The 24,723-nt window shown below is 45.9% G+C and overlaps 1 protein-coding gene across 2 annotated transcripts; it reads left to right on the forward strand.

Annotated features, from left to right (window-relative positions):
- The first annotated feature begins 386 nt into the window (after positions 1-386).
- Positions 387-23,146, forward strand: LOC135322012 (neuroblastoma breakpoint family member 6-like protein). Of its 2 annotated transcripts, XM_064488841.1 has the most exons (10): positions 387-618; positions 2,603-2,732; positions 3,395-3,609; positions 4,673-4,724; positions 5,592-5,803; positions 8,870-8,921; positions 9,724-9,938; positions 10,651-10,697; positions 12,371-12,422; positions 13,195-13,320. In XM_064488841.1, exons 1-9 carry the CDS (start codon positions 441-443, stop codon positions 12,395-12,397), a joined length of 1,128 nt encoding a protein of 375 aa, XP_064344911.1. In that variant the 5' UTR covers positions 387-440; the 3' UTR covers positions 12,398-12,422; positions 13,195-13,320. The 2 variants fall into 2 exon arrangements, with proteins under 2 accessions (XP_064344911.1, XP_064344912.1); XM_064488842.1 differs by lacking the exons at positions 387-618; positions 2,603-2,732; positions 3,395-3,609; ... (1 more) ...; positions 5,592-5,803; positions 8,870-8,921 and adding exons at positions 14,383-14,434; positions 15,340-15,530; positions 17,784-18,011; positions 19,992-20,197; positions 21,800-23,146 and having other exon boundaries at positions 9,877-9,938; positions 13,195-13,370.
- The last annotated feature ends 1,577 nt before the right edge of the window (positions 23,147-24,723 follow it).

Genomic DNA, 24,723 nt, shown 5'->3' on the forward strand with positions numbered 1-24,723 from the left:
AAAGCCATTAAGAGTGGCTGGAGAGGGGGTGTCCCCATTGTGGCAACCTTCACGAGACCCCAAGCAGTGTGGCCTAGGCAACTAGAACACAGGGGCCCCCAGGATTCCATGGCCACCCCCCACCGTCCAGTTCTGTTATTGCAACTGCAGACGGTTACCTGGCACTCCGGGCCCCGCTCCATCACTCCTGTTAGAGTCTGCGCAGCAGGCAGTGCCTGTGGCCCTGAGCTCTGTGCTCTCGAACGTTGTTTTTGTGGTTCCACATCCTCAAGTGTTGTGAGCTGGTGATCAAGTTGTTCCCAACAGTAAGTTGAGTACTCCTGCTTTTCCTCATGCCTCAATCCTGATTAAACTTATGTGATTTCACTTGTTATTAATCCATCATATGCTGGGTTTCTTCTCCCCAGTCCCCCGCTCTACCTGTTCTGCCACACGTCATCATGGCAGGATCTCTTGGCGCTTCGTGTGGTCCGAGGGCAGAACTTACAGTGCTGGAGATCAACCAGGAGCTGCACTTAGAGCTGACCAAACAGAAGCAGGACTTCCGAGATCTCACCCAGAAATTCCTTGTATGCCAAGCTACTACCTACTGCCTGGCCAACCAGCTGCAGAAATACAGTAAGTCCTAAGGGTCGTGGTCACCACCTGGTGATTGATCACTTCCTTTCCTCTCAGAAACTGAAACTCTCCAGACTTTATCTTGCACCCCTTTGTCAGTATAAGTGTCATGCTGACCACAAACAAGGCAGGAAAGGCAGAAGTAGCTATTTGACACTCAAGTCACTGAGGATGGGCAAACTGAGGCATAAAGCATTGAGCAAATTGTCCAGGCGTGTGGTGAGCTGTAGTGTGAGACTAGAGCTAACATTCCACTTATTGATGCCTATTGATATCTCTCTAGAACAAGCTAAACCCTGTCAATTGGAATCTTTTCTGAATTGTATTTGGTCCTGCATCACTGTTGGCTAAACGTCTGGGACTAATGACTTCCTTCAGTACAAGCTTCCCTGAGGTCGCAGTGGCAAACTACTGTGCCAGTTACACTGGGGTCACGTGGTGACAGCACACTCTGGGGGAAGCAGGTGATAGTACCTGCTTTGAAAGAACTAAAGATGAGTCAGCTCCTCATGGAAACCATGGTCTCCATGAGTGATGCCATCAAGACAGGGGCTCCCTGGTGAGCGGAAAGCTGTGTTTCCTGGGTGCAGGGTCTCCTTCCTGAGTCCCAGGAAGTCATGCGACACCCTGTGGGGAGACTCCGGATGTCCTCTGGGGAAATTAGATAATCTGCATCACCCAATCTGTCTCTTCCTGTGCTGGTGAAACTTCAGTGATGTGTGTCAGCAGGAAATCCAGGTGACCCTGAGAGTTGGATCATGAGACATGTGGCGAAAATGAGAATGAGGGTAAGTGGGAGAGAACACCATTGCTAGGAAAACCCACGCCGGTATGTGGGGCAGGCCCTTCGCTCCCACAGTCATCCTGGTATTTGGAAGCACAGTTGCCTGTTCAGTAGGAGGGGTGTGTAGTGACAAAAGGAATCCTGAGGACTCGGGGGAAACACACAACAAGATGATTGGAGGAATCTGGACAACTCTGGGTTTGGGTCATTTGCTTACAATTGATTTTCAGTAAACCAATGGTTAGGGTGTACTTAATGAAAAATGACTGAAACAGAGAAACTAAATGTGAAGCCTGCTATTTAAGAAAGTGAAGAGGTGCACTTTGGGGAAAGGATAAACTATGTTTTCTTTACATCTTTCCTTATCATCCTATCATAATTTAAGAACCATGTTGTGAAGGTGAAGAAGGAAAAGGGTATCCCCCAGGACCTTGGTGTCAAGGTCACACAGTGCAGAGATGAAGAACACAGACTCTGGGCCAGGCTCCCTCGGCGCACATCCACGCTGCATGTCTTTCTGTGCCTCGGTTTTCCTCTCTGTCCACCCAGTGCTGCTGCATGTTTGAGATGGAATAAATAGTCAGTAAATTGTTCTAGAACTCTTACAACACTGCCTGGTACATTGTAAACGCAGGTCCTAGTACTACTGCTTCTACTAACACAAATCATCCTAGTATTTCGGCTCATGTCTTTCAGGTCCTCACAGTTTAAAGCAACATATTTCACACAAGTGTATCCAGATGAATTTTTTTTTTTAACCTCTGAGGTACTTCCTCAGTACTGAAATCCCTGCACAAGGGAACCATCAGTCCCTTAGTCCTAGGGTCCACCCCAACCACACAAGAAGCCACCGCCTCATGCCCCTGCTCAGTGTTTCACCTCCGAGGTTGCAAGTCTTGTTAGACTGGCCCATGATTCACGGTCAGTCTCAGGGACTGTGACTTCTGACCTTTCCTAATGGCAGTTAGTCTGTCTAGTTCCCTTCTGTGCCTTGCAGCTTCTCTTTCCCCAGCTCTAAAATGGGGAGTAACTGAATGCCACGCAGTGGGGAGGCTGAGGAATCAGATGTGGAAATCCCTGCCTACAGCCTGCTACCGCAGTTACCTCTGCCCTTGGGATGGACCCTAGCTCCTCCCTTGAAGGCAGTGACCACAGCAGGGGGTGCAGCTTTCCCCTGAGGCAGCATCTCTGTTTCCTCAGAGTGTGAAGAGTACAAGGACATCATTGAATCCGTGCTGGGGGAGAAGCTGCAGTTCCGGGTGGTGAAGTTGGCAGAGCAGCTGGCAGAGAAGCTGGCAGAGAAGCCAGTGCTAGCTGACGAGAGGTTCAGGTAAGGAGGGCTCTGTGCAGGGAGGCTGGTGGAAGGTGTAGGCCTCTCTGAAGTGGGGCCACGAGCAACTTTGGGCCAGGAGAGTGCAGAAATGTTCATCACATTACGTGAAACTCAGCAGATTCAAATCCAGTGAACAACTCAGTGGCCTTTGGAACCTTCACCATGTTGTGCAACCAGTACCTCATTTACCTCTGAATCACAGTCCCTTCCTGGATGACTACACCTTGTCATCCTCCCTTGACTCTCTTATTCTCCTGTTCTTTCCACTTCTCACCAGCTGGGCCTGTCCACCCCATGTATGACTTTGTGACATTCACTGCCCAGTATGCCCCATGTGGATCTTTATATGGAAGTGGGCATGGCTCAGTGAGACACTCAACAGACATCTTGATGAAGCAGGCTTAGGAAGACATTAGATTTAGTTTCCAGAAGAAGATGAATGGGATGTGACGGAATCCTAGAGGAGCATCTCTGATACGGAGGATGCCTCAGTTATACCATTTTTCTCCTCTTTGCCACAGGAAGGTCCCCCATATGTGCCAGAATTCTGCTCTGAGGGCTCGCGCCTCGGGGATGTTCTCACAGAATTGCCTTGGAAACCTCTAATCGTCTATCGTCGAACTATGCATTTTAACATCATTTCTTCTTTCTCATGTTAGGGAATACGATACCCTAATTTGCTCTCAGGCACGAGAGCTGACCCAGTTACGGCAGAAATTATGGGACGGGAGAGAAGACTCTATCCTGCTCATTCAACAACTCAGGGACGTCCTCACCCACAATGACCTTGACAACAACCCGGGCCAGGGCTTCCGAGAGCAGCTGACCGAGGGATGCAGGCTGGCAGAGCGCCTTGCCCGCAAGCTCAGCCCAGGTAAAGTGGCCCCAGGCTCTGATAGCCCTGAGCCTCTCATGCAAAGTTTCCTGGCCCATAAGAGACTCCTCACCTCCACTAGGAATGATTTTAACAAGTGTCTTGTGTCCATGTTTCATTTTGGGGACTCTGACAGGACCAGGACTGGCTGAGTGGGAGGACAGAGGAGAAATGCGCAGGCTGGAGGTCACAGTGTTTCAACTGTCTGCTTCCCCTCTGATGGATGGTAGCCTTCGGGGCGAGACAGCATCCCCCAGGGTTAAAGCACAGAAAGGAAGATGTGACTGGGCATAGCTTGTGGGAGCAGAAAGAGCCCTGGGCTTTGCATCAAAGTGGCCTGACCCCAGCCTGAGTGTTGTCTTTCCTGACTGTGAGCGAGTGATTGGCTTTTCCTATTTCACTGTCTGTTTCCTCTTCTGTAAAATGGGTCAAATAATCTGTTGATGGTACTGCAGTGACTAATCTGGGAATGTTCATGAATCAGCTCAGAAAAAGGGAAGCCCTGCACTTTGTAGGGTTGGATTGGGCACTTAATGTTGTCGAACTCGTGTTGGGAACTTTGTTTCACTGTACCTTTTCCATGGAGAGAATTTCCCTTGGTAACACTCAGAGGCCTTAGGAATGTCCCATGATGTGGTCAGATGGAGGCATGTGGGACACGGTTGTTTCTCTCTTCTTAGACAAAGCAGGGGATGTATGGGAGAGCCGTAAGGGGTGCAGAGCCTGTGTCTAGGGAGAAATTAGTGGCCGGATGGATGAAAGAGTTGTAGACGTTGAGATGGCAGGTGGACACTTGTACAGTGATATAGGGAACAGAAGACCATTTGAATGTTTGCCCCTTGTCAGGCAGAGGGGTCATGATGGCCATCCAGCAGTTTGGGGTCACACTGAATGATGGATCAGACATGTGGACCAGGCCAATCATTTAAAGACAGTGCACTAGAACTTTAGCACCGCACTGACACATACATAGTGATTTATGTCCCCGTGGCCATACAACCATTAGGATTGTGGTTGGTGAAGTGGGGAAAAGCTGACTGGATATTTCTGAATTTGTTTGCAGAAATTCATGAAGATGAGGAAGATGAACTAGAAGAAGAAACACTCACCCCCAGGTAATCATGAAGTCTTAGGAGCCGGTAATGGGTAGGTAAAGTATGGAGAGGGTAGAAGAAAGATGAACCCATGAGGGCGAGAGAGTCTCATGTACCAGATGTGAGAAAAGAAAACCTGCAGATTGCATCGATTGACTTCAACCCAACCAACAGGGAAGTGGCCCTTTAACTTGGCTGTCTGTTGTCTCTGTGGCACTTGTAGGTATGGCCCAAGGTAATGTACCACCTTTAGGGTTCCCTGCACACACAGAGAATATGCATACTCTCCTAAATGAACACCAAGATGAGATAAAGAACTGTTTGTACACAGTTCTTAGGTGCTTGTTAGGAAGGAAGATAGCAACGGAATCAGTAAAGAAGTAACTCAAAGAATTAAACACCAGTAGAAGTGTCTAGAAAAACCTGTAGTTGCCACGTGACACTAGTATGAGAAAGGCTTTAGAGGAATTTTATTCGTAAATTGAAGGCAGAATATCTCTGAGGCTCTACAATACCTTAACGCTCATACTCACTTGGCTACATTAACTTAAAGTGCATATGACAGAGGCACATGGCAGTAGCACATGCTGTGGCAGTTCACTTGTGCTTCATGATCACGAAAGGACCACACTGGGATGTTTGGGTGTCATTTCTCATCACATGTCATGTGGGCAGCGCACGGAACAACTACTGCTCTCTCCCTCTCGCACCCCGTGACAGCCAGACTCTGCTTCACATACAGAAGGATAGTTACTTCCCTCTTTATGAGGAATGATAAGTTTGCATTTCATGAATAGTTCCTATGCCCTGCAGCAAAATCAGTAATGACAACAAGGTGACGGATGCTCATGGTTGAATTTTCTGTCATTCCTTTCCCACCTGGAACAGCATTGAGCAAGAGGAGTTGGAGGAGGAGTTGCTCCAAGAGTCCCAGGATGAATGTGTTTTGAATCCCTCAGTTCTCCAAGAAGGATCTGACTGCAACCGGCTAGACAGTGAAGGCAACTTGCCATTTGATGAAGAGAAAGTCAGCCGTGCTCCGGATGTAGCTGGTGCTTGCTCCCATGTTGCAGAAGATCCAATTCCAGCTGACCTCCCAGGTATCCTTTCTAGTTTTGTTCCCCACACACTGTCTAGACTGAAGAAGGTCTTCACCGAAGGTCGACCTTAGTGACACATCCTGGTTTAACCCAGAGAAAAGGATGGATTGTGAAACACAGATATCGTATGTACCAGGGAGCCTTGATCCCTTTCTAGGCCCACTTCATGTATCTGTCACCCTGGACGCAAAGTCAGGCCACGTGACCGAAATCAGGGTTGAGAACCTGTCACCCACCTTGGGTGGACATCCACAGGAAGTGTCTGTCAGAGATAGTTTGTGTCAAATTTGTCTTCCAAGCTACAGTGGTCTGATTCTTCTTTTTGAACAATGTCCCTGGCCTTTCTTTGTCTGTCCAAACAGACTGGTAGCCTTGCCTCTGTGTTAGGTGAGGTGGTGTCTCTGGTTTCACTGAACTCAGCCCGAGACTTCATCTTTGTGAAGTTGGCTTATCTTAGCTAAGTAGCCATCTGAAAACCAGGAAAGAACCAAGTGTCCCTTTACCTCGCTTGGATGTTCCCATGAAGTAAGGGTGAGCTCTGGCAGTCCCTCCAGCCTTGAATGCCCATTGTTTCTGTGTAGCCCCAAATTGTCCCCTTGATATGAATGTCAGGAGGATTCATCTAGTCTCAAGCAGAAATTCCTCCGTAGCATCAGCAACCACATTATCTGATGGGACAAACCAATATTGTAGAGAGAATTCTAGAAGCACCTCAGCTGATTTTTAGGACCTTTTGGGAAAATATACTATTAAGTCAAAAGACTCAGCAGATGGGATATTAGGAGAGAGCTCAACCAGATCAGCCAGAGAATTTGCCCCAAGCATTCGGAAGCAGTCCTGCCTAATTCTCCTAAGACTTCAGCTTCCTGAAATACCTTTCATAGCATATTCTATTGTTGCCCTGAGAAGATTAACATTTCTATGTTACCTGTGTTCACTGAGTTGGCCTGTGGGAGGGTGAATTGTTTATTGTGACCTGCTGTCTCAAATTTCTTACCAGAAAATCAGAATGAGTGTGACGAAGCAACTGGAGAAGATCCAGTGTCCGCCAGGTAATTCTGAAGATTTCTGGGCTGTTAATGTCAGTGGTGACCCCAGAAGAACTCAGATCCAGGGAAAAGACAACGTGCTGAATATGACTCTTGCATCCATTCACTCAACAGCCAACTAGGCACTTGAAAAATGTTGTTTCTTTCCATTGTGTCAGTTGTGTGTGTCTGAATTTCTGAATGTCTCAAGTTGAGTCATGGACAGTGATTTGACCGAGGTGAACTAGCCAAACTTGGGGGTCCCTCTAGTCAGCTGCTGTCCCCTCTGTGCATAAAAGCAGGGTGAGATGCACATCTGCTTTGTGCCTGTTTGGTGTCAGTATGGTTATGAATATTTGACTGCAAGTGAAGAAAGCAGGAAAAAAATCAAAATTGTATCAAAATATTGAGATAATACTCCTTGAAGTTAGAAGTTATGTGTCTGTAATTTCTCCAAAAGCTCTTTTTGCTTAGACACTGCCTGTATAGTTCAATGCAATGTATGCAAATAGTGGGAGCCAAGATTTTAGTCGAGTGTGATTGCTGGGCATCATACCTGGAGCACACAGAGAGAGTCCAATTGCTTCTTGAACAGCTGCTTGCATGGCCAGTGCTCGGAGCACCTGCCGCTCTCTCCCTGTTCCACCCTGTTGTGGCCACACTCTGCTTGACACATAGGAGGATAGATATTTCCCTCTTTATGGGGACTGCCCCTGGATTTCTGTGTCCATTCCCTATGGCCCCCCTATCAGAACCAGCTAGGACAGGTTGGTGTCTGATCCTCTTAGTTAAATTTTCTGTCATCAATTTCCCACCTGGCACAGCATGGAGCTCGAGGCATTTGAGAAGGAGGAACTGCTCCAGGAGTCCCAGGACGAATGTGTTTTGAATGCTTCAGTTCTCCAAGAAGGACCTGACTGCAACCGGCTAGACAGTGAAGGCCACTTGGCATTTGATGAAGAGAAAGTCGGCCATGCTCCAGATGTAGCTGGTGCTTGCTCCCATGTTGTAGAAGATGAAATTCCAGCTGATCTCCCAGGTAGCCTTTCTATTTTTCTTCCCCACACACTGTGTACAATGAAGAAAGTCTCCCCTGAATGTCGACCCTAGTGACATATATTGGTTTAACCCAGAGAAAAGGATGGATATGAAAGACAGTCATCATTCTGGCCAGGGAGCCTTGGTCCTTTTCTAGGCTCAGTCCTTGTATCTGACTCACTGGACCCCAACTTAGGCCATGGGACCCAAATCAGCTGTGAGTACCTGTCACCCACCTTCGCTGATCATCCACAGGAAGTGTCTGTCAGACGTTTGGGTCAAATGTTTCTTGCAAGCTACAACGATTGAATTGTTCTTTTTGGACAATGTCCCTGGCCTTCCTTGGCCTGTCCAAACAGACTGGTAGCCTTGCCTATATGTTAGGTGTAGTGGTGTCTCTGGTGTCAGTGATCTCAGCCCGAGTCTTCATCGTCTTCATGTTGGCTTCTCTTAGCTAAGTTGGAATCTGAAAACCAGGAAAGAACCAAGTGTCCCTTTACCTTGCTTGGATGTTCCCATGAAGTACGGCTGGGCTCTGGCAGTTCCTCCAGCCTTGATTGCCCATTGTTTCTGTGTAGCCCCAAATTTTCTCTTTAATTTGAAGGTCGGTAGAATTCATCCTCCCTCAGATAGAAATGTCTCCGTAATATCAGCAAGCACATTATCTGATGGGATGAACCATTATTGTAGAAAGAATTGTAGACAGAAACTCAGCTGATTCCTAGGACTTTGAGGGAAAATAAAGTATGAAATCTACAGACTCAGCCGATGGGGTATTGGGAGAAAGCTTAACCAGATCAGCCAGAGAATTTCCCCCAAGCACTTGGAAGCAGTCCTGTCTAATTCTCAGAAGACTTCAGTGTCCTGAAATACCGTTCGTAAAATATTCTGTTGTTGCCCTGAGAATATTAATGTCCTCGTGGTACCTGTGTTCAGCGAGTTGGTGTGTGTGAGGTATGACTTGTTTATTCTGACCTGCTGTCTCTGAATTTCTTACCAGAAAATCAGAATGAGTGTGACGAAGCAGCTGGACAAGAGGCAGTGTCCCCCAGGTAATTCTGAAGATTTCCGGGCTGTTAATGTCCATGGTGACACCAGAAGACCTCAGATGTGGGAAAAGAGAACGTGCTGAACATGAGTCTTTCATCCATTCACTCAACAGCCAACTAGGCACCTGAGAAATGTTGTTTCTTTCCATTGTGTCAGTTGTGTGTGTCTGAATTTCACAATCTCTCAAGTTGAGTGATGGACAGTGAGTTGACCAAGGAGCACTAGCCAGACTTGGGGGTCCCTGTAGTCAGCTGTTCTGCCCTCCGTGCATAAAAGCAGGGTGAGATGCACATCTGCTTTTGCCTGTTTGCTGTCAGTATGGTGATGAGTATTTGACGGCAAGTGAAGAAAACAAACAAACAAAAAACATCAAAATCAAAATTATATCAAAATATTGAGATAATACTCCTTGAAGTTAGAAGTTACATGTCTGTAATTCCTCCAAAAGCTGTATTTGCTTGGGCACTGCCTGTATTGTTTAACGCAAAGTATGCATAAAGTGGGAGCCAAGATTTTAGTCGTCTGTGTTTGCTGGGTGTCATGCCTGGAGCACACAGGGAGAGTGCAAGTGCCCCTTGAACTGCTGGTTGCATGGTCAGTGCTCGGAGCACCTGCTGCTCTCTGCCTCTCCCACCCCATGGTGGCCACACTCTGCATGACCCATAGGAGAATAGTTATTTCCCTCTTTAAGGGGACTGCCCCCTGGCTTTTTGTGAACCGTATCTCCGCTTTACATCAATATACTGACTCTGTGTCTAATCGTCTGAGTTTAATTTTCTGTCATCCCTTTCCCACCTGGCACAGCATGGATCTACTGGAGGTTCAGAATGACGACATGCTCCAGGAGTCCCGGGATGAATGTGTTTTGGCGCCTTCCATTCACCAGGAAGGTTCTGACTGCTATGAGAAGTGCATTGATGGAAAATTTGCATTTCCTGAACAGAAAGTGCTATGTGCTCTGGAGGTAGCCTGTGGTTCCTCGCATGTTAAAGCAGATGCAATTGGAACTGACTTCCCAGGTAGTCTGCATGATCTTTGCTCCGCACAATCTGTCTTGTCTCGGAGAATTCGTTGTCATGTGTAGACTATATGCGTACATATCGTTTTGAATCAGGCCCAAAAATTGCCTTTATTTAATTACTTATTTACTTATTTATTTGCAGCATAGTCAGTTTACAATGTGTCAATTTTTGGGTTACAGCATAATATTTCAGTCATACATCTATATACGTTTATTCCTTTTCCATTGTCGGTTACTACAAGATACTGAATGTAGTTCCCAGTCCTATATAGAAGAAATTTGTTGTTTTTCTTTTATATACATAATAGTTAATATTTGCACATCTCAAATTCCCAATTTATCCCTTCCCAACCCCTTTCTCTCCAATAACCATAATTTCTTTCCTATGTCTGTGAGTTTCTCTCTGTTTTGTAGATAACTTCCTTAGTGTCTTCTTTCTTTTTTAGATTCCACACATGCGTGATATCATGTGTTCCTTTTCTCTCTCTTTCTGGCTTACTTCACTTAGAATGACCATGTCCAGATTCATCCTTGTTGCTGCAAATGGCACTATTTTATTCTTTTCTATGGCTGAGTAGTATTCCATTGTATAAATACACCAGTTTCTTTATCCAGTCATCTGTGGATGGACATTAAGGTTGTTTCCATGTCTTGGCTATTGTATACAGTGCTGCTATTAACATCGGGGTGCGTGTGTCTTTTCAAATTAGACTTCCCTCTGGATGTATGCCCAGGAGTGAGATTCCTGGATCATATGGTAAGTCTCTTTTTCGTTTTTTGAGGAATATCCATACTGTTGTCTGTAATGTCTGCACCAAACTACATGCCCAGCAAGAGTGTAGGAGGGTTCCCTTTTCTCCACACCCTTTCCAGCATTTAGGGTTTATGAACTTTTAATAAAGCCCGTTCTGACTGATGTGAGGTGATACCTCACTGTACTTTTGATTTGCATTTCTCTGGTAATTAGCAGTATTCAGCAATTTTTCATGTACCTATTGGCCATTTGTATGCCTTCCGTGAAGAGTTCCTTTTTAGTTCGTGTGCCCATGTTTGGTTTTTTGTTGTTTCTGTTATCAAGCTATATGTGCTGTTTCTATAGTGTGGAAATGAAACCTTTGTCAGCTGCATCATTTGCAAATACTTTCTCCCATTCTGTAGGTTGTTGTTTTTTTCCGCTTCTGGTTCCCTTTGCTGTGTAAAAGCTTATAAGTTTAATTACATCCCATTTGTTAATTTTTGCTTTTATTTCTATTGCCTGAGTAGACTGCCCCAGGAGAACATTGCTAAGATTTATGTCAAAAATGTTTCACCTATGTTTTCTTCTCGGAGGTTTATCGTGTCTTGTCATATATCTAAGTGATTAAGCCATTGTGAGTTTATTTTTGTTTATAGTGTGATGGAGTGTCCTCACTTCATTGATGTCTGTGTGGCTGTCCAGGTTCCCCAACACCACTTGCTGAAGAGACTGTCTTTTCTCCATTGTGTGTTCTTGCCTTCTTTGTTGAAGATGAAGTGACTGTAATTCTACGGGTTTACTTCTGGGCTCTCTATTCTGTTCCATACAATTTCCTTTAAAGTGACACATTCCCTGAGTTCATGAACTTGCTCAACTCCTAGTCATGTTTGTCGCACTGGCAAATCACTGGATCCATCACGGTCCTGCCAGACTCCCATATAGCTCTCCAATTGTGTCATAGGAAGTAACTTTCCGGTCTCCTAATTTTGAATGAATCTCTTATCTTGCATTTAATGCTCTAATTTTCATTCCTAAGCAATGTCCCTGAGATTCTATACTTGTCTGAGGCTGTTGGCAGTTTACTTTATGTCTTTGGAGATATTACTCCTTTGGTTGTTTCTGTCAACCCAATTCTGTCCCTTCCATTTGTCTTATCTTATGCAGAGGCTTCTGAAACCAGAACAGAAGCACCACTGCCATCTTTGGTGTGTTCTCTGAAGCAAGGTAGGGTCCTGGAACACCCAGCCTTATAAATGCCCACTCTTTCTTGGTAGCACGGAAGAGTGTTTAGACTATGTTTAGATTCTGCTCATCAGTCTAATGTCAATGGAGAATGCATCTACCCCAATAAGAGACAGCATTTCAGATTGAAAAATCCTGAATATTACAGCAGCCTTCTAGGAGGTAGCTCGGCAGTCCCTCAGGATCTGTGGGTAAAAGGATGAGGTTACTGTTTGCGGAGACTCAGGACATAGTGTGAGGACATCCTGTCATATTAAGGAGACATATCTAGGGGCTCAAGAAGCAAATCCAGTGCCTTCTTATGAGGTTCTATCTAGGGCCTCCTGGAAGATTTCTCCCACAGTACCCTGTTACCACATTGCACACATTGCCAAAGTGCTAATTTTGGCATGGTTTTGATCATACGTAAATGAGTTTTGCCCAGTGTAACTGTCCTGTTAATTCATTTACAGAAAACCAAAATGATCAAGATGGGGTGAAAGGAGTAGAGCCAACTATCTGCAGGTAATTTTGAATATTTGTGCGCTGTTGATGAAATGTGACTTCTGCAGTCCCCTAATCCAGGAAACAGCAGGAATACAAGCGTATGATCCACTTTGATAACCAGGAATTATCTTTTTTGTAATGTTTTCTGCTTTCATTTGGATACATATATTGTTTCCTATTTCTCATTAACTTCTCAAGTGTATACCCAATTCAGTTGAACAAGTGATCTACGATACAGTGATTTTTGTGCACTCATTTGCTCTCTCTGGTGTCATTTACAGAGTGAGATGCAAATCTGGTTTCAGCCTGTTTTGTGTTAGCTTGTTGGCATGTGTTTCATAGCAAGAAGTGGACACAAACAGTGATATAATTATATCATGCCACAATAAAGAGAGAAAGAGGCCTTAGCGGCATGAGATTTCTGGGGCACTAGGGTGCCCCCAATAGTATACACTTAATCTCCATGTAGCAGTCAGTGGAACTTAAATGAAAGGGTGAAAACCACTCTTACATGAGTCTATGTTATGGGTCATGACTCTGCAGTTTAGAGATAATCAGTCTCTTTCTTCATCAGCTGTTATTTGGCCAGAGCACTAAGCACCCCCTCTCCTTTCTGTCTCCTGCTCCTCAAAGACACACACTCTGTCTCACCAAAACAGTCAGTTTTTTCTGCTTAAAAGATCACCCCCTTGGCTTCCTTCTCCACTCCCTTAAACGGTTCATCTAAAGCAGATAGGACTCTAGATTTCTGATTGCTATTAGGCTAATCTTCGGTCTCTCTACCCGCCAGGCTCAGCACGGAGCTGCCGCAGATGGTAGAGGATGACATCCCACGGCACTCAGTGGAGGAGTCCTATTTGACTTACTCAGCTCTTCCTGACCTGTCAGACTCCTTCTGGCCTTATAGGAGCACCGCCATCTACTCATTTGAGGGATTGGAACTCTCTTATGCTCGGGATGTCACCCGTGAGTACTCTTATCGATGTGATAAACCTCCAACTGCACTGCCAGGTAGAGCTGGTGTCTTTTGCGCTTCACACCTCTGGCGGTGCTGAGATATGACAGCCATGTGGGCAGACTCTGTATATTTATATCGAGAAGGTTTAGGTCCTAGAATTGAGTTTTAAGCACAGACATCATGCGGGTTAGGGAACGGTGCTCTCTTCCTCATCCCAGGTGAAGCCTATGTGTTGGGTCCCAAGATAGGTCACTGAACCGAAGACAAGTGTGACAATGTCACTCACCTCTGTGCAGTTGTACAGAGGTGTCTTTTTTTTATGATTCCCATCAAATGTCGTTTTTACTTATAAGGTTCTCATGTTCATACCCCTAAAATATCCCTGGAATTTCTTTCCTTCAAAAGATGTTGACAGTGTTAACTACACCTCTGGATTTGTTGTTTCCCTGGGGTCACTGCTGTCATCCCCAGTGTCCGTCTCCTCTAAGTGGAGGAGCCACCTGAACACCAGGACACAAACATCCCTACTATCACCTTGCATGTATCTTTCCATGAAGTGCGGCTGACCCCAGCGTTTCCCCACTCCATGAAGGGCTGATGTTTCTGTTTAGCACAAAGCTCATTTTCATGCTAGGGTTTGTAGATTCCAACCATTATGTTGTTTTCAGTGTACAAATTCTGCTAAAGCAGCCAGCATACGGTGAGGGAAGGCTGAATATTACAGTATTCTTTTTAGAATGCAGATGGGCTATTCCACAGACTATGTGGGGAAAAGATACATTTCACTTCTGACTCAGACCTGGAAAAGGTGATTGTGGTGAGGAGATACTGCCCAGGGGTCAAGAAAGCGAACCCAGGCAGGTCCAGAAGGCGCAGCCTGAGGCCTCCTGGAATATTCTTACGTTATCCTCCTGTGCCACTGGTGATATTTTTTTCCCATGATAGTATTGGATACCTAACTATTGACATATGTAGGGGGATGTGCTTAATGTTTCTTGCCCTGTCTGAATTAATCCATAGAAAATCATACTGTTCTTGAGGAAGAAGAGGAACAAGACCAAATATGTTCCAGGTAATTCTGAAGCCTCAGGGGTCTTTTGTTTTCTTTCTGCTATCTGTCTGTCTGTCTATCTATCTGTCTATCTGTCTGTCTATCTATCTATCATCTCTTTATTTATTTATTTCAAAGTATAGTCAGTTTACAATGTTCTGTCAATTTCTGCTCTACAGCATAATGAAGAATCATGGCTCTTAATTTAATGTTGATGTATGGTGAGGTCAGATCCAGGGAAATGAGAAACTGCTGAATATGCCTAATTCTTCCATTCAGACAACCACAATGTGTCCCTTTAACAATGCTGTCTATGTTAACTGTACGTTTATAAGCCCCTTTGATAATCTCTCTCAAATGGAGTAAGTGCATTCAGTTGATGCAGGGGTGCTAATCAGTCCAGGATTTCTCGGACTCTCCTTCTCTGTTTTTATTAAAAGCAGCATAAGATTCATTTCTGCCTTTCACTCTTTGTTCTTACCACTGACAAGTATTTCATAACAAGAAAAGTACTTAGAAAACCAAAATTCATATCACATCTCAGTGGTAGAGAAAAGGCATTGGAGACACAGGATTATGCTGCCAGAGTCTTGTTCCCTCAGCTGTTGCATGTAAATTTCAACAAAACTCATGCAAGAGTTGAAGCCTCCCTTGTAGTTTCTGAGTGTGTGTCTTCTGACTACCGTGTACTGAGGTAGTTCAGTCTCCTTCGTCCTGAGCTCTATTTCTGCTCAGTGCTGGGACCACCTCCTGCTCTGTCTGTCTCCTATTCCCATTGTAAGCACACTCTGGCCCCAGATGGAGGAGGATTGTTATATCTCGCTTTGTGGAGAATTTCCATTTGTTTTCTGCGACCAGTCCCTTAACACTCCCATCAAACCCAGCTAGGACCCTGTGTTCTCTCATCCGTTTTGTTTAATCCTCAGCGCACCTGACCCCAGAAGGCTCAGTAGTGAGCAGCCGGTGGTAGAAGAGAATGAAGGCCCACAGGACTCACTGGATGAATGTTATTTGACCAGTTCTGTTGGCCATGACCTGTCAGACTCCTGTAGGCCTGACAGAGGTGCCTCATTCCCTTGGGACCAACAGGGAGTCTTCTCAGCGCTTGCTGTACATGGTGAGTACTCCCTCGAATAGAGCACACGGCTCCTAGTGGGTCCCCAGTTATCCTCACAGACTTTGTAGCCAATGACCTGTATACACTACGAGAGTGATTTCTGTAAACAGGCCCTGAGACTTGTGTTCTTTTGAATCAGGCTGTGGGATTTACTTTGCAAAAGGCATCATGTGGGTAAGACAACTTTCCTTTCTCCTCGTCCCAGGACGCCCTACGTCACCTGGACCGCCCGCACCAGTGCAGGCTGTTGGTATTAAGTCAGGCTAGAGAGGGGAAGTGAGATGTGTGGGATGTGGCCCGGCCCTGCCAGGCCATCATTCAGCATGGGCAGGAGAGGCCAACATCCCCCACACGGATGGGCTGAGGTGAATGAATGGGACACATCAATGATGCTCGGGTCCATCCTATTTGTGGGCTCTGATCATGGCCTGTGAACAGTGTGGACGGCTGTGACTCCGGCAGTGGGGCCGCAGGAGACCTGCTCTTTCGCCCCATCCGCCCTGACCGGGGAGAAGTGCTGTAGGCACAGCACAAGCACTTGATCTTTAAGGACAACTTCAGATTTCATTGGAGGCTTTTCCCTACTTTCCTAAGTAATGCTATTGGGCATTCCTTGTGAAGTTTGATAAACTATTTTGCCTTTTCCCATGCAAATGCAGAGAATATTGAGCATAGTTTAATAAAAGCCATTAGTTGGGAAAAGAGAGATAAAACTACATGATGAAATTAACCTGTGATATTTTAAAATAATTTTACTGTGTGATTCAAAATAGCATTTGAGGGTGGGTTTACTGGTTTTGATCATTGTTTCACATACTAAAGTTTTTAATTTAAGAGGTGTTACCCTTCAGACCATGTGAATTATCAATAAATCTTATTAAGAATCCTAATGCAGTGATTAATGATGAAGAAACTCTGCCTGGAGAAAATGGGAAGGGCACACGAGGCAGAGAGCAGTGCTTAGGGAAAAAGCCCGGCAAGCTCTACAAGGCGCAGGTGCAGGGCTGGGGTCAGGAGGGGCAGCCTGTGTCCAGGGAGGATTTGTTCAAGGGGGTTGTGGGAAGTGATGTGCTGAAGAAAGAGGGGCCGGAGGGAGCAGGAGTGTCAAGGCAAGGTGAGGATTTGAGTTCATGTAGGGAGGTTGAGGAGGACAAGTTTCCCCAAGCTGAGTAAGACTGGTGAGACCGCTGATAGTGTGGAGAGACAGGATCAGAGGAAGCCGTTAGAAGGAGGTCGGATGAATCACTGATGAGACTCAGACAGAGTGCTCTCTGTGGAAGACAACGTGGTAACAGACACAGGAGAGACACGTTTAAGAAACAGTTCAACAAAGCTTGTTGAGCAGGAGGGTCTTCAGGGGTAGTGAGGGGGCAGCCGCACAGCAATGTGCAGCAGGCCCCGTAGGCCGTGACCCCACCTGAGCCTGCCCTGGACTGGATGAGCTACTTGAGCTCTTTGGTTAGCCCACTCTCTGAGAATATGAACTCACTTCACAGTAGAATTGTAAACATGTGTGATTAGGAGCAGTGCCTGGTGCCCCTGGAGGGGGGTGTAATACAAGGAATGTGCACTGTGTCATCTCCCTGAAGAACCAGACGTCCTGATTCTGTAGCACTTCTGGACACTGAGCTTCCAGTAAGGCCCTCAGACCTCAGCTACACTACTTACAGGTGCCAGTACCCACCAGCCCACCCAGGACACATGTAGCCATGGGACGTATCCCTGTGTGCTGGGTGGACGGGTCATCAAAACACACGGGGAATGGAGTTGAAAAGGCTCCAGAAGTGGGAAGAGTTCTCATTACTTGGTCCATGTGCTATAGGCCCCAAGTCCCATTTCTAGTGGAATTTGCAGCCTTTGGGCCCCACTTCTCTTGTTATTTCTTTATTCTAATTAGACATCAACAATTCCTCGTCCTCCCTTCCCTGAGGCCTGGCCAGAATCTTGTCTCTAGGGTACAAGGAAGGGTCGCTAATAACTGAGTAATGGTCGTGACCTCACCTGCCTTCTAGTACCCTCTGGACCCAAGTGGGTGATTTTTTATCTCAGCGACGTTCACCAGGAACCTGCCATCTGGCGTCCGCAGGCACAGCCTTCAAAATGACATCTCTGTCATGTCCATGATGTCTGCCTCTGTTGTCTGGCTGATTAGGTGGTTTCCCTGATAGGCAGGAACAGCAGAAATGGGTGTTGTGTGAGGGGCTGACAAACGGAAAGTTGGATTGGTCCTGCTGAACTGTCCTCTGCTTTCAGGTGACTCCTGGGAGGACCGTCCCCAAGGGCCTTTGAGTTTCCAAGGGTCAGAGATGGAAGCTTCACAAGCACAACTGCAGACAAGCACCCAGGTGACCCATCACCTGCAGCTGCAGCGGGACCAGCAGTTTGACTGTGGTGACGGCAACGCCAGGCTCGGCCTTCCCTCCACCGTGTGGGGCTTCACAGCCAACACTGAGTTTGGAGACCAAGGGCTGCCCCTTCAAGGTAAGAAAGAAACGGGGAGTAGGAAGCTCTAGTCCATGAGCTGGTCGTGCCAGAGCTGGGGGAGGAAGAGACAGTGAGGCCTCTGCCATGCTCCTTTCAGGTCCACGGAAAATCCCCAACGCTCTAACAGAGGGAAGTGAGCAGGAGCCGCAGATTTAGGGCCAGCTCTGCCCCAGGTCCTGGGTTTGCAAATTCCTGGTTCTTTAACGGAACCAAGTTATTTATCTTGTGAGGTATTCCCTTGTCATTTCCCTTATCTGACCACCGGGAAGTTAAATCTACCTTCCGTGGTCGTTGGGAGTGTTAAGAAACATAGCTCCCAGGGTCCGTGATTCGGTAAAACCTGCGTCAGCACACCTGTGACTGTGTGATGTCTACCCGTGTATCCTGCTGGTGATGTAACACTTACACAATGATTGCACGTGCATTGTCTCAGCTGAAGTGCAGGACTTTTGATGGTCTCCACTTTCTCTAGACTCCGTCTCCCCTTGCTTTCTCAGAATGGCACGTTTGCCAGAGTTCTCTTCTCATCGCCCATCCTCAAGCCAGTTTTCCCCTGTCACGTGCTCTCAGTAACAGTGCATTAGTAATGTTTAGTAGCAATGTGAAAACTGCCCACACACTTCAATCGTCTGTTGACTTTTCACACGGAGGTAATTTTTCTGTTTTTAGCCCTTTATTTAAAATAAAGAACCACCTTCATAGATAAGGTGAGCCACTCAGTTTCTTCTATGATGCTCCATTTAATTTGTCCTCTCCACTCATCTCCATGGCCATGTCCTCGGTTTTCTTATCATGATCCGACTCTTCTCTGATTTTCTTCAATGAGCTTTCATACCCTCACATGCATTTCATCTGGGACGTATTCATCCTTACCCTCTACTCCTCTCAGTATGTCCACCTGGAGACTGGGGCTGCCTGGTGCCCATCTGTCAGGCGATGGCCTCATCTGAGAAATGAAGAGAGTGGAGGTGAGAGAAGAAGGGGCACCACTGGCCACCGTGCAGAGAGCTCATGGGAAGTGCTCAGTGTGTGTTAGGGATGCGTGGCCCTGACAAGTGCCATTAGCCCTTGTGGGATTTCATTGTCTTGCCTTCCCTCTAGTCTCTTTTTCTTGACCTTGGCTTCCCACATTCTCGGCCAGGACTCAGCCCCACTGGCTCAGTCACTCTCTCTCCTGCACACTTACCCCAGAGGCCTGAGTCTGAATCCAGGCATCACGACAGATTTTGCTGCAAACGCTACTTTTAATGCCCTTTATTCTCATAATCCCCCGGATCTAATCGTTCATGTTACCACCAGAGCTTCCCTTGCTTATTCTTCTTATGTCTATTTTTCCTTTTTCAATTTCAACTCATCAGAGGCTGTTAGAATGATCCATTCAGTATCTAAATGCCATCATCCATTTCTTCCCTTGTACACACACACACTTGTGAATGTGGTTGTGTTTTTATCACAGCTTCCAGGCCTTATTTCGCTTGGGTATGATAAACATTATATATAGTGTATGTACAAATATATGGGAATCATATACTGATACACATATGTAAAAATTTCCAGTTTCAGACTTCCACAGTTCTTTTTTTCCTGAATTTTTCTTTCAACATTGACTTTGCTTACTTTCTGCAGTCACTTCTGTCCCAATAGTACAACCTCTGACTGCCCTGATTGCCTTGCCTTCTCTTTTCTACCTAGGAACTTTCCGTTTTCGTCAATTCTATTTTTCTTAAAAAACAGTTTTTTGGCAGTGTGAACATGTTTGCCTCCTGGCAGTCTTACCAGCACTGCACAGTTTGGGGACGGTCAACAAATGAGAAAAATACCAAGGTGTCTCCAATGGCTTCACCTGGCAGGGACGTTCAGATGGCCTCTCTTGTTCCTGGACACGTTCCTTACTTGATGTTCCTCTTGGCTGGAGGAGGAAGTCATTGTAATATCCTGAATAACAATGCATCCTGTTTTCTGTGGTTTTATCTTCAGAGCTGGGTTTGGATGCTTCCATCGGAATGAAGATCCCTCCCAAGGTGGAGGGCGAGGGCTCAGCTACCAGCCAGCATGAACGTCAAGTCTCTAGCAACAGTAATGCCTCCAGTGTCCTGAAGCAGAAGATTCTGCGAAGAAAACTGCTGCGCAGCAAGTGGAGAATAGCATGCAGGTTCCCTGGCCTTCAAGCGTAGGGGACAGAGGTAATCACATCTAGGCCTTCCATGCACGTCTTCCCTGTTGCTCCTCATCTAAGATTATACCTCAAACTCCACTAGTTTGTCCTCTTTGTTGTTCGTTCACTTAACAGTTGATCCTCCCTCTGTCTGCTCTTTCCTCTGTTTTCCGTGGGAGTTGCCACCCTGCCAGGCCCTTCCTTCCCCATTTGCTGTTTCTACTGTGAACTCTGCTGTGTTCCTGCCACTGCTGCCCTGGTATTCCTTCTCACCTCTACTCCTAGCTACAGGGAAGCCCGGCCCCGAGGTCCTCCTCATCAGAAGAGCATCATTTAGGCCCCTGAACACGGGGTTCTTTGCCTGAAATCACACACTGTCTTGGTTTCATTGCCTTTCTTTCCCGGCCCTCCCTCCCTCCACTCCACTGCCTCTTCCAGAATCATTGTCTTAATGATTCACATGCACATGGGTTGGCTTCTGCAGAACACACCTAGGACAACATTGACTCCTCGACGTCTCCACGTGAATAAAAAGTGATGTAACTGAGGAATGAGAACCCTGATTACAAAAACTAAATAAGAACCTCAGGCCTAGGTGGGAATGCTGCACTGGCCTGGGGTCAGGTTTCTCACCTCTGGTGGTCAGCTCTGGGTTAATGTCCATGGGGCTTCCAGGGCCTCAGTGGAGCCGGCATTAGGTGGAGGACAATAGATGGCAACCTAAAGGGACATTGACCTAAAGCAGAGACAGAGGCCAAGTGATTGCAGAATGCAAAGACAATGACGTGCCTAGGGTTTCAGACCTCTCTTCCTTTTACTCACATGACTCCGTCTACATGTTCAGTAAAGTGCAGAAAAAAATGAACTGAGTTGGAGTCTTAGGCCAAGGAGTCTAGGAAAGCATCATAGTGAATTAACTTGGGGCAGATTTATGAAGACGGAGATATACAGGATACAAGAAGATCAGTGGCTCAGGCAAGGGAATTTCAGAAGGCAAGTGATTAACTCTAGACTATCCAAAGGAAGGTGAGAAAATGTTTATGGCCAGTGGGAAAGGGGTTCATGGTGGAAGTAATGAAGCGACGGAAAGAGAATGGTGTGAGGCAGTGCAGGGCTAGTGGGTGGCTGTAAATTCTGCCGTCACGAATAACCTGGGTGAGCTTGGATCTATGTAACACGAATGGCCTGACCCAACCCCTCGACACTGTGATTCTGAAGTTCTGGGGTGAGGTTTCGGCATCAGTATTTTTCAAAGCTCTGCTGACATGCATGTAGGGGTTAAATGGACTATGGATTTGGTGGGATATCAGGAACCAGGATAGGGGTGTCCCAAGGATCCTTGCTCCAGACAGCAGTCTGTTTCTGAATGTATATGAGGGATGCTCAGCACATCCCTCCTGGGACATGTAAGAAAGGTATCACTTCGGTCCAGATGAAGGGGAATCAAAAGTCAGTTGGCTGCTGAGGAACCAGTGGGGGGATCTGGCTAAGACTCTGCAGCAGCTTTGAGCTGGCGTATCCCCAAGCACAGGTGGGGTGAGGACAGGGGTCCCTAGATTCTGCACCACAGTCTGCACGTTTGCTTCAGGAGGTATTTCTTCTAACTCGTGGATCTCCCTTTTCCCTTCAGCACCAGCCTCGGGCTCCCCCTTCAGCCCCTCCTCTCAAGAGGATCCCAGCCTGCTCCTGACTCTTGTCACCATGTGGTCATCCCTCCAGGCTCAGCCGTCAGCAGAACCCAACGAAGACCCACATTTGATCCCTCTGTCTCTCTCTCTGTCCCTCTCTCTATCTCTCCTATGTCTCTCCATCTCTCCCCTGTCTCTCTTTCACAGTTAACGCATTATTTTCGGTACTCTGAAAAGATTTTGCCAATTTGAAGAAACCACATCATCAAATTTACCTTTCCCACTAGATGTAAACTATCTGCAACAGAAAATCCGGTTAAAGTCCAAACTGAACACTGCAGGGATGCTTTGCTGAGAATCAACATCACAATCACCAGCCACAATCCATGATTTTTACTCCAAAGGACTGATTTGATGGGAGAAATCCCAGGCATCAGTCCCCAAATGTGACCCAGTGCTAAGGAGACCAGTGCTTTGCTGGATGCACAGCTGTGAGAGACTTTAACACTTGCTTCTCTGAATTGCCATCCTGCACACACTGGCATCTGGAGCAGCTGGAAGAAGGCAACATGTCAGCCTGGACAATCTTTGCCACCAGATGGGCTGTGCTCGGTGCAGGTGGCATTAACCATGCAGTGTCCGTGCTGAAAAGGTTTCGCTTGAGTTTCGTCATGAGGCAGTTATCAGACAACTGCAGAATCTACACCACTGAACAGGACAACTGGCCTGTGTTTTTCAAACAGGCAATGCCTCCACAAATTAGATGACAGAAAGGAGAAGAGATGTTTTGGGTTCCAAAGAACTAAAGAGATTGTGCTGCTATATTTCTTTAGTCCTTTTGAACCCAAACCCTCTCCTCACCTTTCTGTGGTTGTCTTTAATGGTGGTGACATTGACTTGTGTGCAGAACACAGGTCATTTGTCTGGCTCAAAGGTCTACATTCTGCAGTTGTCTGACCCCTTCCTCATCATTAAACTCAGGCCAACCCGTCTGCCAATGATGCCACTTACTGAACGCTGTTTGCTTCCTGGCACAGCCCCTCTGGAGAGTAAGCACGTCCACTTTGCGTGTCACCACTCTTGTCCTCTTAGCATTGAACACTTCGTCATGGAGGCAGGAGCCAGTGAGATCCGTTCATTGGAACACACGTTTCTCTGTGTAGAATCAGTGATTTGATGAGTAGTTCTCTGAGAGTGAATAAATATCTTATTCTATGATTGTCATTCTCTAAACTGTTGCCATCCCTGATCGATCCCCGATGTGTGTCAATTACCATATTTGTGTTTGTGAAGCAGAAATTTTCCAGTGCAGTCATTCTGTTCATTTGTACTGCTGGCGTTGTGCTGTGGAAAAGTCAATCCTACCCCTTCCATTTAATTAAAAGTTCTTTGGGGTTTTACTGAGACGGTGTGTATTTTTTAAATTCAGTGTTAATTTAATTCAGCGACTGATTTAGTAGACACGGATATAAGTTAATAGAAACATTCGTTTTTCTCCTCTTCATTTTTATATCTTAAACTCTCCCACATCTTTTAAGTTGTATGTACCATTTGTAGTAGAGTGCATTTAATGTGTTTGTTTTCTCTCTGTTATTTGTGCGTGCATGTGTGTGTGTGTGTGTATGTGTCTGTGTTTTGTTTGGTATGTAGGAAGGACTGGATAGCTAGTGTTTAACACTGCACTAAAATATTTGTCATCTTAGTCCCTTAGTATGTTGTCACATAAGTTTAATTTGAAGTATAAATTTTGAATGATACCTCTCAACTTCAACTTTTTACCACTGTCACCATCAAGGACATTATTCTAGTTTTCTCCTTCCTTCTGTCTTTACCTGCCACTTCTGATAGTATTCTAGTAGTATTTCAACCTAGTCAAATGTATACCCTTTACGTACTATTTTTCCCACCTTGTCCCCGCCCCCTCCCCATTTGGTTTTAACTTCAGAAAAAAGGAGGGTATGTGCAAGAGCTGGAGGGGGCGCCCATGGGGCCCTTTAGGGACCCATAGGTTCACAGGAGGGCTGCCCCACCCCAGGAGTGTCAGCGGCCTCCTCGCAGAGGTCCCAGGGCCCAACCAGGCTGCCCTGAAAGCAGGGCCCATGACACACCGGCTTAAATCTTTATAACATATATTCAGTGGTGACCAGGTCTTCATATCTCAGGGTTTACTTGGTGACTTCTTCACGTGTAAAGTTCATCCGTCAAGTTTCCTAATGGTGGAAATGAGGACTCTTCAACGTTGGCATATTTAGTTTTCATTTTCTCTTGCTTTGATACATGGACAGCTTGGCTGAATGTGAAGGACATGCCCACAGTGACTTCTATTGAGATTTAAAGAAACATTTTCCTCCTTGGGATGTTTTGTTGAGACATGGAATATAATTTGATTTTCTCTTTCACTGGGGTAAAGGGAGTTTGAGCGCTTCACAGGAATTTTTTTCTTTAAAAAAATTCTTTCAGCTCTAATACAATGGGACTTAGAATTGAACATTCCAGTCCTATTTCTCCCAGATATCTATGACTTTCTCTCTGACCCTTTCTCATTATCTTTTATCCATTTCCTTTCTGTTCAATGCTTTCATTTTTCAATTCAATGTGTCCTATGATTGTAGACAAATAAGATCCTTTATACGTTTTCATTTAGACTATTTTCCAGGGAATGTTCTTTTTCTTCAGTGTTTTCCTAGTTTCTACCAATTCTCATTTGGTCTTTGTGTCTAATTTTCTGCTCTGAGTTCCTTTTCTTGTGTACGTGAGCCAGAGTGTTTGTGTGTGTTTGTGTGTGTGTGTGTGTGTGTGTGTGTGTGTATGTGTATCTAAAAAGGTTCTGTTTAGAATATTTAAGATATAGATAGTATTTTATATGTTTCCTACGTTTTTGATTGATTCTGAGGAGAATCTTTTCATCAGCTGAAATCTCTAAGTC

The sequence above is a fragment of the Camelus dromedarius genome, chromosome 9, assembly GCF_036321535.1.
Source record: "Camelus dromedarius isolate mCamDro1 chromosome 9, mCamDro1.pat, whole genome shotgun sequence".
Taxonomy (NCBI): domain Eukaryota; kingdom Metazoa; phylum Chordata; class Mammalia; order Artiodactyla; family Camelidae; genus Camelus; species Camelus dromedarius.